At 46.0% G+C, this 16973-nt stretch overlaps 1 protein-coding gene across 1 annotated transcript in view; it reads right to left on the bottom strand.

Moving 5' to 3' along the window:
* SNX30 (sorting nexin family member 30) overlaps positions 1 to 16973 on the bottom strand; it is a 108084-nt gene that overhangs the window by 11412 nt on the left and 79699 nt on the right. The window contains exon 7 of the mRNA XM_038553126.1: positions 6674 to 6760. Within this exon, the coding sequence (XP_038409054.1) occupies positions 6674 to 6760 (87 nt within the window). The remainder of the gene's footprint in view (positions 1 to 6673; positions 6761 to 16973) is intronic.

The raw sequence follows: 16973 nt of genomic DNA, 5'->3' as shown, positions 1-16973 counted from the left end.
AGTCAATGTCACAGAGACAGAGACAACAGTGGTGGCCAGGGGGAGGGGAAACAGACGATTTAATGGGGAGAGTTCCAGTTCCCCCAAAATGACAAGAGTTTTGGAGACCCATTACACAACACTGGATTTACTTAACACTGAATTGTACATTTAAAAATGGTTCAGATGGTATTTTTGGTGGTGTGTGTTTTGCCATGATTCAAAAGTTTTTAATATATGGGGAAATCAAAGAGGAGATTGGGGGCAGTGGTTGAAGGATAGAATTCATGGGGAAGCCTACGAATGTGCAGGGTTAGTAAAGGGGATCAGCCAGGATTACTAGGAAAGATGAGCAGAGAAGCAGGAAGTGAGTCACGGTGGGCAGAGCCATAGAGGCACAAGGATGGAGGGCTGAGGAGGAGGAGGAGAGGGAGGAAGGGCTGAAGAGAAGAGACTATGAGGAAGTGGGAATTGGGATGACCTGTCCAGACCAGCTGAAGGTGCCCAACTTGACGGAGACGAAGGCAGCTGGCGTTCTCCTCACTTTGTCTCTCTCTAGATGGTGTTCTCGTGACAATCAGTTCACTGACCAGGAACATCTCACATCGCTTATCTCCATGTTTTCATTTTTTGACTGAGGTGCCGTTAGAGTTGTGCTATCCTGTGTCTGAAGGATGTTGAGACAGAACTATTCAATGCTACTGGCTGGCTATCGCTTATCACAAGACACCAACAAGAAGAGAAATTACCAGGTAAGACCTCAAGAGACAACGCTTCTAAATAGAGACAAGGCTCCATTTTTCACAACGGTTCCCTTCTCTCGCAGGAGAATTTCCAGTACAGAATAAGTGTAGGTGGAGCAATGGGAGAAGGGAAACGTGGGATGAGCTTAAGCATTTTTTGTGTGTTGGGGGGGTGGGGGGGGAAGCAAATTCACTCAACACTCATTTAAACAATGAGCTCTCCCAGGTACCAGGCATTTCCAGGCCCTATAATATAAATCTCTAATAAGTTTCCTCCTCGGAATGAGGCTGCAGATGTCAGGTTATCTACTCCCTTGATGACAGTAGGTTAGTAAAGTCCCTAAAGATTATATGAGGCAGACACAATCCCAAGACTTAGGGGAGAGAGTCTAAGTCTCTCTCATGGCTGCTTCAGGACACGTCCCAGGACCAATGATGGAACCAATTCAAGATGGCAGTTTCTCGGCCACACGCTGCCATGTGGGGTGGAGCTTCCTCACTGGTGCTGTGTGAAATTAGCAGTATTGATCCCCCAGTCCCCTGGGAAGCCAGAGTCCCAGGCTGGTCACCTCATTTCAAGCAACCTGGACTGTCTGTCCCAATGCACTATACAAATATTTTCATTTTCTACATGAGTCAGAGATGAAAAAAAGTTGAGAAAACACTGAGATGGGGTAAAGATCGATAAGAGGCTACTACTGAACTGGGCAAAGAGGAAGTCACCGGTGCCCTGAAAGAATGCTTTAAACACACACACACACACACACACACACACACACACACACACACTTCAGAGAGCGGCCAGTAAGGCGGAAGAAGTGAGTGCCCAAGATGGGGTAGAGAGCAGATGCACTGGCAACAGGAGCCCTGAGCTCACCTGCATGAGGACTGGAAGGAACTCCCAGGCCCAGAGGTGAAGACCCAAGAGAAGGTCTACAATCCCTCCTCCAGCCCCGCTACTGTGCACCTACATGTGCAACCTCTACCTCAGGGGACCAAGGCTTGCTGGGAGCCCCCGAGTGGGGTAGAGGCCTCCAGCTCTGGAGCCACACACATCTGAAGGCCAATTCTAGGCCCGTCCCTCATTAGCTTCGGTGCGTATATGATGTAATTCCCCGAGCCCTGGTTCCTCATCTGTACAATGGGAACAACCGTATTACAGGACGTGTTGTAGGAATCACATGGGAAGGTGACCGAGTCCTGCCTTTCTTTTTGTTTTTTATTTTTTATTTACTCTTGAGAAACACAGAGAGAGGCAGAGGGAGAAGCAGGCTCCCTGTGAGGAGCCTGATGCAGGACTCCATCGCGGGACCCGGGATCACGCCCTGAACTGAAGGCAGGCGCCCAACCACTGAGCCACCCAGGTGTCCCCCATCCTCCCCTTCCTTGGCTGACGGTGCCTCCGGCTTTCTAAGCCAGGCTGGGATCGCAGCCTCTGTGGAGAGGATGGGGAGACACCAGGCATGTCTCTCCTCGCTCATCCGAAGCGTCTGAAGACGACAGATGCTCTTGCAAAACTCTCGGGTCTGTACAAGCTCCACGGGAACAAGTCTCCCTGCCCCCATCTTGCTGTGGAACTAGAGCTCTTGCTCCCTGCCTCGGTGCATAGCCCAGGACGCTCGCCATGCCAGGGGTTCTGAAAGCTCTGAAAGGCTCGTGGTCTTTAAGAGGTTTGGCCAAGTGATCCCGAGCTCCACTTCCCTTCTCTACTTCTGCTCACCCTGAGGAGCAACAGCTCAGTACACTCTCTTCTCTGCTCCTGCTCACCTCCCCATAGCGTTAACCTTCTCATCTCCAAGACCTACCTGTTTCCAGCAGCTTCTTCACCTGCCCCGGGACCCACTACAAGGCCACTTGTGGGGCAGGGCTTACAATAGCATCCTTCTCTGTATCCACCAACCCCTATCTTTTTTTTTAATCTTTTGAAGATAACTGTAAGATTTTTATAAAGCATTCTCTCTTGCGTCCCTCCTTTATTCTTTTTGGAATCACATGAATAGATCAGCATTGAAAAGAGTCCATAGCAGAATGGAGTAGAACGCGCATGTCCCTCCATGGTTTACGCCTATTGTTCATGCTAGTATGTGAGCCTCCTGTTCAGTTTCTAAAGCAATTCTCCTTGGCTTCTCTTTGTGTCTAGTAACAGCTCTGATACTCCCTTCTGGCTTCTAGAGAGGATTACAGTTGAAGATGTACGCAAGTCTGCCGTCCTAACAAGTACATCAGAAGGCAGCCCACCAAGTGCCCATAATTTCTTTGGCCTCAAAGTTCAAATGAGGAAGCCAAGTCTACACAATCCAAAGGTCCACTTGCCAGAGAAGAAACCACCTCGGGGTCTGCTGAGTTTTCTCAACCCTAAAAACAAAGCAAGACTCTCAATTCTGTGGTACTAACATTTGCCCTCAGCTCTAGACCTCATCCCTGCACACCGCCAAGCCTCTCCTTCCTCCTCACACAGCTGCTCTAGTGTGAAATTCACAGGGAGGGCCGTGGAGACCCACAAGGCCATTTCTTTCTTCTGGGTTTTGGAGAAGTGGTCAGCTGCTGGTACCACTTCATGGCTTCACAAAAATCAACTTTCCCTCTCTCTTTAGAGAAACTTCAAGATTTCAACCTCAAAACAAGGCTAAGTCCCCAGGCTTGCTGAGTCTCTCAGATGTTGTTAACATACCCAGGCCCCTGTGAAAATTGCCTGTCTTTGGGCAAGAATCCTCTCCTCCTTGGCATCCCCATGACCAACCTGTGAACAATCTTGCTCCCGCTCTAGTCACAGATAGCACAGTCCACAGGGTCCTGGGGGTAAGAGTCTGCCCTGACCCACTTCTTGACATCATGGCTTCCTCTCACCACCAGCAGCTCTGGGAAACCACACAAAACAAGACACAGCAAAATGTTCAGCTACTCAGACGTCTGAGAAGGACGTCTCTCTACCTGTGAAAGGGCTGTTAGGGAGGACAGGCATTTGGGAGGGCTGGGAATGCAAGGGAGACTTTAGGACACAAGGTAACCATGTGCAAAACCATGCAGTCCAAAAAAATTAATTAATTAAGCAAAATTAAAAAAAAAAAAGCCACAAGGGCAACAAACCAGGAAAACAAAGTTTGCAGTTGACATTCTTCCTGGAGGTGAGTGAAGCTAGCCTTTTTCTTTTTCTTTCTCTCTCTTTTTTTTTTTTATGGGAAGCTAGTCTGTTCCTGCACACACAGTGGTGACCTTCGCAACAATCACATGTATGAAGTCCACAAGGGCTACTGAGCAAACCAATCAAGGTGGAGAACAGAGCGGGGATTTGAACCCAGAGCCATCGGAGTCTAAATCCTGTGCTCTTTGGACCAAAGCCTATCTGAATGGGGAGGCCACCAACGGAGCCCTCTGCTGTCCACCAAAGGAGCTGCTGCCCCAGATTCAAAACCAGTGGCACAATTTCTGCTGTGAGATCACACTCACTGGTATGTCACCATCACGACAGGGCCTGTTTTGTGAACTACCACAATTTGTTAATTGCTACAATTGTTAAGTAAGGGACAATATTAATTGTCCCTTAAGACCAGGCTGCCTACCCATGTGTGCTCAGAGAAGGCAGCACGTCCAGAGCCTGGCTGGAAAGAAACCCTTCCCTGCCTTCTGCGAACTCCTGCGGGTCAAGAGAATGAGCTGTATGGCGGATGCTCCCAGAAGGGACAGCAGCAGCAAGAAGAAAGTCCTTGGCTCCATCTGCCGCAAGGCAGCGTGACCTTCAGGCAGCCGGCAGGCCAGGGCACAGCCAGCGTTCAATGTGGCGCACTATTCACCACCTTCGGCTCCTGTCTGTACAAAGGAACGGTTCCCTACAGAGCTGAATATGTATCAAATGACAAAGCAGCCTCCGAGAAAGTTCCTAGTCAGTGCTGAGCGGGGACGAATGCTGACAGAAAGTCTTTTAGATACGGGATCTTCGAGCTTCCAAACTAGGGCAGCAGCAGAACTTGCTGCCAGTCTCTCCCTCCCTAGCCAGGAAAAGCGACTTCTAGGTTTATACTGGAAAGCTAAGTTGTTAGAGTGACATTTCGAGGGGCGCCTGGCTGGCTCAGTCGGTTAAGCATCTGACTCTTGATCTCAGCCCTGGTCTTGATCTTAGGGTTGGGAGTTCAAGCCCAGCGTGGAGCCTACCTGAAAAAAAAAAAAAAAAAAGAAAAAAAAAGGAAAAGAAAAATAAAAAGAAAGAAAAAAGAAATTTTGAAGCACAGGAACACAATATTTCATGTCACTCCTTTAAATGGCACCATGCTCCAGAATATGGCTAGGAACTAGTCAAGGGAACAGGTAGCTGGAAGCAGAGGGCTCTGTGCACAGAGCTGCATTCCCATCATGGTCCCCCTGGTGACACACAGGACAGAAGCAGGCCTGTGGCCGGAGGAATGGAAGAGAGGTGCCTAGCATCCTGGCCACGTCCCAGCTGCACACATGGGGCCGATGACAAGAGTCCCCAATCCTTATCTCCTGGGTTTCCATCAGATATATGCAACCTTCAGTCTGTATAGATCCCTATGGGTGACACAGGGAGCAAGGCCAAAACGTGTATTGTGTACCTGCTGCGTCCCGCACACTGGGACACCAGGCAGCCGCAGAGCTAGGCAATTCATTGCACTGCTTTGTGGCTCATTCCTCACCCGTGAAACAGGGAAAGAACAATGCCTTCCCCCTGGGCCTCAGATGACTGCTGTGGTGATCATGTGAGGCAATTCATAAAAAGAAAGAAAAAAAAAAGTACCATATGGAGTCAAGGCGTGCCATTTCTGAGGTGTGGGTTTCCAATTTCCAAAGCTGGTTCCTTTCCAGCGGCATCTTGGCTCGGCTGCAGCAGCAGCAAGAACCAAGGCAGAGGGAGACAAACGGTTCCGATGTCAAACGACTTCCCCGAACCTTGGGCCCCTGAGATTTATCTTTTGAATAACATTCCCTACCCCTACCCCTTGTTTTGAAAACAGACCACCCAACTACAGACAAAAAGGAGCACAGATGCACAGTGGTGACTGGCAAGGTTCTAAAGTCAGAGGCAGTAACATTTGCTAGCTTTCAGATCCTGGGCCTTGGTTTGCTCATCCCTCAAATGGGAACAGTAATGGTACCCAAACCACACGACTGTTGCAGGGACTCCACAAGACATTGTAAAGAGCTTAGCACACTGTTAGCACTTGCACATTGGCTGTTATTAATCTTGTTGTTTTTTTTTTTTTTTTTTTTTTTTTTTTTTGTTGTTTTTGTTGTTTTTTTTTTTTTAATCTCGTTTTAGCCTGGGGAGAAAAAGGCAACAAATGGCAGTGGGTAATACAACAGAAGCATGTTTACACTATGATCCTCTGTCTAGACCCAGAGCTCGTAAATAAGCTCAATCAGTGCTTCTCAAACTTTGTGGCAAAGGACCACTATTCGTTGGGTGTTTTCCTCAGGGTGACAAAGTCGCAGACCTACTATGTGTAACTAGTCCGCGGTGTGCTCCATGGGAGCTAGCTGGACAGCAGGCCTGTTGACTGCTCAGCAAATATCAGATTGCTATAAAACTGCTGATTCTCTGCTTCTACACCTTTCTTGTCATGGACTGGCAACAGCTTGTGGATGAGTTAGCAAGCCATACTTTTGAGAACGCTGACCTAGACTGTTCTTCCCGCTTTCCCACTCAATTCCATTTTACAGAGAGAGAAAAACCGCCCTTGAGTGGCAAAGCTGAGAGTTAAAAAAAAAAAAAAGAATGCTCAGAAAACAGCAGAAAACTCAACCCCATGAGCATGTTAGGAATTTCCAGAAATAAGATATGGAAAGCAGCAAATAGAGGAAAATAACAGCATGAAGAGTCCAGCTGGGGCTGACCACCGCAGCTGTATGGATCTAGGGACAAGACTTCAGTTAGCACAACAGGGCAGCCCCGGCTGCCGCCCTGAGGAGCCCATCCCTCCCGGGGTGGCTTCTCTGACCTTGGGGCGGTCTTCCTTTCTCAGAGCCACAGCTTCCAGTTTGGCTTCGTACTCTGCTTGCACTTGGTCCCTCTTCTTCAGAACGCTCTGTGGGAGGAGAGAGGAGAAGCATGTAACACGGAGTTCACAAAGGAGCCTCCAAGCCCCAGACAGTTGCTTCTTTACCCCATTCCTCCCCAAGTCATGGCACACCCAGGCCCAGCCACATGCTCCCAGGACAGGCTGGCTGTGGTGTGGCACGTGACATGGACTCTGCAGGAAGCACGGGGTGGAAGAGGGCTGGAACCACTCTCAGAGCTGATCCTGAAGGTGACAAGGAGCTCTGGGCAAGGACAAGTAGGGGCAACAGTGCCCATCCTCAGCCACACTGACGAGACGACTCAGCTGTGCTCAAATGTGGAGCATGGCAGGTGACAATGCAGGACGTTCTCTGAACTGTTTCTGGAAAAGTCTAAGTCAGGAGAGTGCTTGATTGAATCCAGTTGATTCCTGGTGGACGGACTTGCTCACGGATCCATTAGCTGCTCACGTGTCCCCCAGTCTGGACCAGGCATACAAAGAGCAAAGAGATAACAGCCCCTACCTGAGGGGTTCCAGGTAGGGAAGAGGTGCAGACATAGTACAAAGCCGCATCTACATACAAGTCCAGAATCCCTACAACCACACAGTGAGGCCACCAGGGTGAGTGGGAAAAGAGCTGGAACAGAGCCAGCCTACAGAGGGCAGAAGCAAGCCAGGTGCCCAGGACCCAACATTTGAGGAGACAATCGCTGGTGGGCCCCTGTAAGTACAAGCTCAGCACCTGAGCATGAGTGCCTCCCTTGCCCTGCCTGGTTCTGGCTCTGCCACAAGGACCCTACTAGGTAGGATGGAAAAGAATGCGAGCCACAGTCTAGGTAGGAAAGCATTTGTCTCATCCAAGGGCTTCTTTTCTCTCTCTCTCTCTCTTTTTTTTTTTTTTTGGTATAAGGGGCCTGGAAGGCAAATCAAGAGCAATAGGAATTTTCTTTTCTTTCCCACTAACTCAGAAGTCACAAAGTGCTGTGAAAGTTTCTAGTCTCATGCTTTTCCCATAAGCACCTTCCAGCAGAGTACAGAGTCGGGCAGGAAGGAGCCTTCCTTGGCTACACAGTGGGCACCGTGGGTCCCTGATAATGTGCTAAAATGTGAGGAGTGCTTGAAGAGTTGAGTGCACTTTGGGGGAAACCTTCTAACGGAATGCATCAACACAGGGAACCTCTTCCCCTGAAGTAAGTATTTCCTTTGAGAGGTGTTTTACCCTGTGGAGAACATAAGGAAAAGATTTGCAATAGCCTATCTTTTGTTGGCCACTCTTCTCTTTCCTGAATGCTCTGAAGTTCCCTCTCTGGGCTCATCGAGCTGTGAGAAGGGACATTTGCTGTTCCACAGAACTCTCTGCCCCAGAGGTAACTTCCCATAATCTGCACTTCGATGCAGCGGCCATGAGCTCCACGTGCTCTTTGAACTCTTGAAATTGGCTGGTGCGACTGAGCAGCTGGATTCAGGATTGTGGTTCACTAATTTCAATTTAAACTTTAATAGCTAACCTGTGGCTAGTGGCTGCCCCATCGGACAGCACGTAGATAGATAAAGTGAAAACAAAAAAGTTAGGGGTCCTTTGTGGATTTCAGAGAACCCAGAAAATATTCCAAATCTCCTAGCCTGGTACTAGTAGATCATGAAATCATCATCTCTACCCAAAACACACAATGCTATCCATGGAGACACAAATGTGGTTTCTCTAGGACACAATGGAACAACGGGGAGGGGCTGACTGGAATCCTCACCACTGCCGTGGAGTCCCACCATGGGACACCTCATATCTTACTGGAAAAAGCACAGACTAGGAGTGGGCTGGGCTGGGCTGTTGCAGTGATACACGCTCAGTCAGTGTGGCAAGAACCCCCAACCAAAGCTAGAAATGCTGTCAAAGCAATGCCTCGGAACCCAGTCAGTACAGTGCGGGCCTTCTGTCCCTCGTTCTGCTTGAGAACTCTCTTTGTTCTGCATCCCTAGGAGGGGAGGGATGGCAGGAGCTCCACACAGCTAGCACAGAGAAAATGCATCCCCTCTAAAGCCAGTGAGGGGGCCCCCAAGATCCAGCCATACTCCCTCCCCTAGTTAGCCAGGGCCCTCTCTGGCCCAGGGGAGGGGAGGTCAGCCTCTGACTCCTCAGCCCCTCCATCACCCCAAGTGACCAGAATGCCGCCTCCTCGTGCACACAGCTGGAGGATTTGCACTAACATCCCCCACGTCACTGGACAGCAGAAAAGACTCACAATGAGCCTGCACAAGCGAAAGGATGTTATCTCCATTTTATAGACAAGAACACCAAGGTAGAGCGAAAGGATCTGGCTGCGGCCACGCTGCTAACAGTACAAGTGGTGACTCAGGGTATTGCTCGTCGCATTCCAGGACAGCGTGTAATTTCCCAGTGTGACCGTGAGCCCAACCACGCTACGGGCTGGGAAATGTGTTTGAATGAGCTAAGCTGAGACTACCGTCCTTGTTGAAAGCATCTTTGCGCACAGCTGGTGGTTATCTGAGAGGACCAGCCTTGGACCCCCAAACACCACAGGCTTTGTTGATAGAGCTGGTCAAACCAGCCCATGGTTGACAGGGCCTGAGCTTGAGACCACAAAGGGGTCCAGACAGCAGCCACGGAGAGGCCCCTCCATCACTAAGAGACAAGCAAAAGCTAGTCATCACCTGAGCTGCTCACAGAACTCTGTCAGGGTCTTTGATGCTGGTGGATAACGTGAATCAAAAGTTGACGTGCATGGGAATACCTTCCTTGCTGCCTTGTGTCCCTCTGCCCCTTCCTCCATCCCGCCCTCCTCACCCGGTCAGCCTCTGACCATCCCACATTCGGCCCTGCCTTTATGTGTCTTCATTCATGATTCAGTTGCTGGGGATACGGCTTGCCTCCATGGAGCTTACATTCTAGAAAGGAGGTAGATCGCACAGTAAAAGATATTAATAGATAGTGGATATGGTAGTGCTGAGTGGAGGAAAAAAAAAGAAAATAGGACAGGAAGATACGAAGTGCCAAGGGTCCGGGGAATGGTGGAGTTGTACACAGAGTAGCCAGCAAGGGCCTCAGTGAGAAGTTGCCTTTTAATTAGACATGAGATATATTTTTCTCATATGCTGTGGTTGCTTTTTTTTTTTTAACGTAGGACATTTCATCATGATTTTGAGATGGCCCTAGTAATCTGGTCCTTCACCACCCTGCTTTTCAAATGTAGAGAGGGAAAATGACTTCTTTTCTTTAACAAATAACAAGTTCCTCTTGGCAAGGAACAAGAGATGGGGAGGGATTTTTTTTTTTTTTTAAATACTTAAGGAACAGATAGAGCAAAGTATGGATTTTATTTGGATCACGATCTCGAAAAACATCTACAGAAACAGCATCTGAGACAACTGAGGAAAGAGATGCTAACTGGAAATTTGAGGAAATCTTAAGAGCAAAACTTCAGGTGTGATAATAATGTGATTCTTTTTTTAAAAAGAACACTTGCATTTTAGAGATAAGTACTAAACATTTTTGTACAAAGCAATCTGATGCCTGGGATTTGCTTTAAAATAATCTGGGGTCCCCAGATTATGCTGAAGGGGGTGGCAGGTGGGAGCAGAGTTAGAACACCGTGGATCATGAATGCGCGGCTGCTTAGCTGGCTGTCGGCTAATGGGTAGGGCTAATGGGTACATGGAGGTTTGTTATCCTTCCCCCCCTTCTACTTTTGGACGCCTCAATTTTTCCATAATAAAAGAGTTAAAACAATGGAAACATACTACCAGTCATCCAAACTGTTAATAACAAGCTAATAATAACCCCTGAACTACAATGACAACAGTGTTTGGAAGTTAAAGCACAGATTCAGTCTGTGGTTTGTTTGGCTTCCAATTTCTGTACTGGATTCTTTTCCAAGAAAATACCACAACGGTCAGCATCAACTGGAAGGTTCAACATTCCCTCTCCACACCCAGAGCTCATGCTCACGTCTTCTGCCAGTGAGACGGTGAGCTCACAAACTTAGAGGATGAGGAAGAGGTAGCACCAAAAGAGCCTCCAGTGCAAAAGGCCAGCAAGCTACCAAAGTCACCTGGAGTCCCAAAGGTTTTTAAGCAATTCAAACTTCATTGTAAGAGTGACATTAGGATTCAGGGTTGGGGAAGCAGATAAAAGCAGCAGGAACAGCTCAGCCACGCACGGAGAACTACAGAACAGAATGGTTCATATTCTGGGATGCCAGGGGCTGAGGAGACCCAAGGGGGATTCATGCAGAATAATGAGTGTTCAGTAATAAAGAAATATGCTCAAATGGGAATAAAAGATCAAATACCCAACATAGTACTGCGGTTTGTGTTGGGGTGTCCCTCTAGGACAGTATTTTCCTGCAGACGGGAACATGAGTCTAACCCTGGTCCTGGTGACAGAACTGATTGGATGAACTTAGGTTGCCCCTTTTGACATGCTCTTTTTACATATTCATTCTATCGCAAATGGACCACCTATGAGTTAAATTTTCTAGGGCAAGGTGGGTAATATTAAAATCACACATTTCCCTCTAGTTTTGAAAGATACTTGTTACAGAAAATTTGGAAAATAAAAACATACAAGAGGGGGGAAATCTCATCTCCTAGGCATAGCCAGTAACACCTCATGTCTTTACTTCTAGTTTTTTCCCTCGAATGACTTCTTTGATGTCTCCCATTTCTGTGTTTTCTCTTCCTGGCAGTCTGTTAATTTTATTGGATACTGAGGCCTGGTCCTCTAATTTACCTATTTTTTTCCCCTCTCAAATTCTCTTTTTGTTTCCCTTTACATGTGATTTTACTTTTTCTCCTAACTCTTCTATTTTTTCCCATTTCTATCATGATTTTAATACTCATTTCTTTGTTCACTAGATACTAAAAAAAAAAAAAAAAAAAAAGTCTTGTTTTATGCTTGTGACATCTCTTTTTGAAGATATTAATGAGTTTTTTTTTCCTGGAAATTTTCTTTTCCTTCAATGATGTTTCAGGAAATATATATTTTTTTCTTTCTTTTTATTTCATATACATGTTAGAATCTTCTCTTAAATATTCAGGGACCTTCTCTGCCCACTCATCCAAGGGGGAGACACTATAAAACTGAAAGCTCTCTGCACATAGAGGGCTTGTTGACAATTCTCTACAGGGACTCTGCTGGGTCATTTCATTGTGGATCCTTCCCGATTACCAGTATCTTCAAATCTCTTCTTGCCCTGTTTGGATTTTTATAGAAAAGGCTCTTCTAATCCCTGCAGGGAAGATAGAACGCTAAGAGCCAAGCACAGGAAGAAGACTAAGAGTCAACATTTTGTAATCTTTTACTTTACATCCTGATTTAGGGATTTTAAGCCCCAATCTCAACTGTGCTTGGGATCCCTGGATCCAGAGATTGTTCTGATTGTTCATTTTTATATATTTTTCCATCTTTTTAAAACATTTGAGATCATGTACATTTCTACATCCTGTTCATTTTTTTTTTCAAGAAATCACGCCTTCGATACATAATTATTTTTGTTTAGGACAAAGGAACTCCCCCACACTGCCCCCCCCCCCCAATCTTCCAAAATGTCTGTTTTTTGGTTTCAAAGGCAGTGGAAGTGGCCAACCTGAAGCCTAGTTGCTTGACTCATTAGCTCCACCTTGTGGCTCATACTGGAAAAGGTGAGCAAGCTGAAAAAAACCACAATGAAAAAACCACATTTGGAAAAAGCTATCTATTCGAGAACATTGTTCAAAGTATCTCCAATTCAGATATATTTTTTAAAGGTTTTACTTATTTATTCATGAGACACAGAGAGAGAGAGAGAGAGAGAGAGAGAGAGAGAGAGGCAGAGACACAAGCAGAGGGAGAAGCAGGCCCCACACAGGGAGCCCAACGTGGGACTTGATCCCAGGACTCCAGGATCACACCCTGGGCCGAAGGCAGCGCTAAACCACTGAGCCACCCAGGGATCCCCAGTATGTCCGATTCAAAGACGAACTATGTCTTTAAAACCAAACGTCTGCATCCACATCTCACATCCCTAACCACAATCGCCAATGACCTCCATATTATTAAATATAATGGTTACTGTGGATCATGCTCCTTCTAAAAACATTTCTCTTGGCTTCCTCTACTTTTTTTCTCCTACTACATTACCAATCCTTCTGAGTCTCCTTTTCTACTTGTTCCTCCTCCTAATTAGGTACTAGGCCACTAAATACTGTCATGCCTCAGAGTCAGGCCCAGACTAGTTACCTGGATCTCATCTCACTAGATGGTCTACTGCCTTCCCATGGAGTTAAATGCCTATATGCAAACAACTCCCAAATTTCTATTTCCACTCTGAACTAAACTCATAATCAATTGCCATGACATCTCTAATGACTATTAGGCATTTTTGAACTCAATTTGATTCCCAACTGCCCAATCTTGCTCTACCCTGAACCTCCCCATCCTAATGAACTGTAACCACAGTCCAAAAGCCCAGGAATCCCCTCCTTTTCTGACTTCACATTAATACAGCAGCAAGTCTGGTTGGCCTTTCATCCAAAACCTACCCAAATCCAGCACTGTAGCCCAAGCTCTACCACCATAGTTACTGGCCGCATGGCTCCCTGTGATAATTTTCCTAAATGTCTCCCTGACTCCACTCTCATTTCCTTCAACCCACTTTCCACATTGTTGTAGCACTAGGTGTCTTCTTAAAGTGAAAACTGTATCCGGTCAATCCCCCACATTAACCCGAATACCTTCCCTTTTGTTCCTAAGACTAAAATCCAGACTCTTACCAACCATGGCCTTTAAGATGCTACTACTATGCATGTCCTGGTCTCTATCTCTTTGAGTTCACCTCTTTCTACTTGCTCCCTTGCTCGTTGGATTCCTCTCACATCTGCCTTTCTAATCTGCAAAGAAACCAAAAAAAGCGCATTTCTGCTTTAGAACCTTTGCACCAGCTATTCATTTTGCCTATAACGCCCAATCCTCTGATCCTTGCACAGACAACTCCTACATGTTATTCGAGTCTCCAGCCAAAGCCACCTCTTCTGTGTGGCTTTTCCTCACCAACCTCTTCTGGCTCTCAATCCACCCTAGTCATTCAGCAAGATAAGCATGCTCCTTGACTTGTAGGTAAACCCATCTCTTAAAAATAACAAGATATAGGTCATGCAGTAGTTACATATCTGTTAATGTTTCTAATTGACCACAATGTCACATTCAATTAAACAGTTGCTAACCACCTTCTATGAATAAGGCAGTATGGGAAATAAGATGGTTCTACTCCAATCTTCTTAAAGCTTCTCCTACTTGTGTCCTGGTCATAAGAATACCAATACTCAAAAGGCACTGCCTAAAATTTGTAAGGACTCTAGGATGTTCTCTCCCAGCCCATCACTATCTTAATAATTATGTTTTCCCCACACATAGTCTATAGGATGTAAGATCCCATTTAAGGGCTTACCTGCACATGTCTTCGGAGTGTTTAACTGGAGTCCCGGGCCTGAGGGTCACTTTGGTACCCCTCCCTCTCACACACTGTTCATTATCTCTCCTTGGCATCCTTGAAATACATGACCTCAGCCATCTTTTTAGGACAAGCTGTCCTCGTTGTTCACTGAACATTGTCCATGTGTTCCACGTGCCTGATAACAATCCTACTTTTTCTGTCCTTTCTTTCTACCTTCAAAGGGAACAGAATGTATCCAGCCACAGGTGCATTTCAACAGACACAATTTGAGTGAGACTCAGCCTCAAAAAACAGGAAATGATCTGGTTTGCTTCTTGGCCAAGAGTAAAGACACAGATACAAGGTGACTTCTCATTAGAACTGTGGCCATGGAATAAAGAAAAGATTTGCCGATGGGGCTCTATCTCCTCATCTAGCAAATGAGAAAGATAGACAAGATGATCTAGATCTAGGACATGAAGTCACTCGAGAGACCTTTTCAAATCCAGAGAGGAACCCCAACCTTAGCCCCTAATGGGAGAGGGCTTCAATGATCTCCAGCATTTTCTCCATGCAGGACTCAGCTTAGACCCACAACTACTTCAAACTCCTATGTCACAGGCCTCTCATTCCAAACGATGAGGATGTATACTCACTTTGGTCCACTCGGGGCCATCATAAGACCTCCCCACCAAAACAAAACTGGAAGGACTGGCTCGGGCCTGAAGACCATACGATAGTGGATACTGAACGTGACACAACCAGGCCTTCGACAAGCTCTCAACTCTATGTTGAGTTTTCGTGCTGAATAGCAAAGTCTATCTCACTTATCCCACAAATCAGAAAGTTATTTTTGAAATGAGACTGTATGACTCTCTCAGAGGAGTAAATTTCAGCTAAGAATTCTTAGAGAGGAGCAATATCTACAAGGCAAAGGCAGGGGAGCCACTTAAGACATCTATCCCCCTCTCCCGGTGTCTTTAGACCTGGCCACACAGACCTTGGCAAACATTAGGAATTTGAAATAGTTGAACGTCAGTCTGGTCTTGCATGGAGAAAATGCTGGAGATCATGGACCCACGTAGTTGTGGCTCTGTCATCAAGTCACTCTGTCTTACCCAGACTGCTCTGCAGAGACATTTTCCTGTTGGAAAGCATGGAAGTGGGTAGATGGTATTTCCTTCTAACCAGGCTTAGCTCAGCTCACCAATGAGGCAGAGCAAGGGTTTCAGAGACCACCAGTCAACACTTCCTCCTTCCTATGCCCTTTCCAGAAAACACCTCATACACTCCCATTCTCCCAGCCTAATTAACCTGATTAATGTTTATTGAGGCTTAGTGAATGAGAAACTCTATATGCCTCACACAGGGGGTGAAGAAAGCGAGAAAACAAACAAGTGTTTCTTTGATGTAGAACTTCAATTACTCACATAAGCTTATGTCTCACTGTCTAATAATATTTTAATAAAGATGCCAGATAAACCTGAGCTAAATGACAATTTAAAATCCTGCTCCAAGTACACAAATATATTAAGTACTAATAAACCTGCCACATGCAAGAACAAAGTAATTTGTATTGTAATATCCCAGGACTGTGTATGCATCAGATTTTCTGTCTGGCAAGGTTAAGGGAGCATTTTGGATGAAGGTTGTGTCTATTTAAGAGACAAATTCAAAGACTACCCAGGGATTGTAGAAATTTACTTTTGTTCACAAAAACAGAGGCTATTAACTTTATAAGGAAAGCAAAATATTCTGGCTCATTTTAAGCAAGTCAGGGTGCCTTTTGGTTTTTTGTTTGTTTGTTTCAGTGGAAATAGGCTTTTATTTTTTTTGTAATAAATTTATTTTTTATTGGTGTTCAATTTGCCAACATACAGAATAACACCCAGTGCTCATCCCGTCAAGTGCTCCCCTCAGTGCCCGTCACCCATTCACCCCCACCCCCCGCCCTCCTCCCCTTCCACCACCCCTAGTTCATTTCCCAGAGTTAGGAGTCTTTATGTTCTGTCTCCCTTTCTGATATTTCCCACACATTTCTTCTCCCTTCCCTTATATTCTCTTTCACTATTGTTTATATTCCCCAAATGAATGAGACCATATAATGTTTGTCCTTCCCTGATTGACTTATTTCACTCAGCATAATACCCTCCAGTTCCATCCACGTTGAAGCAAATGGTGGGTATTTGTCATTTCTAATGGCTGAGTAATATTCCATTCAGTATACATAAACTACAAACAGTATATTCCATTGTATACATAAACCACATCTTCTTTATCCATTCATCTTTCGATGGACATCGAGGCTCCTTCCACAGTTTGGCTATTGTGGACATTGCTGCTAGAAACATCGGGGTGCAGGTGTCCTGGCGTTTCATTGCATCTGTATCTTTAGGGTAAATCCCCAACAGTGCAATTGCTGGGTCGTAGGGCAGATCTAGTTTTAACTCTTTGAGGAACCTCCACACAGTCTTCCAGAGCGGCTGCACCATTTCACATTCCCACCAACAGTGCAGGAGGGTTCCCTTTTCTCCGCATCCCCTCCAACATTTGTGGTTTCCTGCCTTGTTAATTTTCCCCATTCTCACTGGTGTGAGGTGGTATCTCATTGTGGTTTTGATTTGTATTTCCCTGATGGCAAGTGATGCGGAGCATTTTCTCGTGTGCGTGTTGGCCATGTCTATGTCTTCCTCTGTGAGATTTCTCTTCATGTCTTTTGCCCATTTCATGATTGGATTGTTTGTTTCTTTGATGTTGAGTTTAATAAGTTCTTTATAGATCTTGGAAACTAGCCCTTTATCTGATACGTCATT

This window comes from Canis lupus, chromosome 11 (genome assembly GCF_011100685.1).
Source record: "Canis lupus familiaris isolate Mischka breed German Shepherd chromosome 11, alternate assembly UU_Cfam_GSD_1.0, whole genome shotgun sequence".
NCBI lineage: Eukaryota > Metazoa > Chordata > Mammalia > Carnivora > Canidae > Canis > Canis lupus.
Note: the sequence above shows the minus strand (reverse complement) of the source record. Positions and strands in the feature narration are given on the sequence as shown.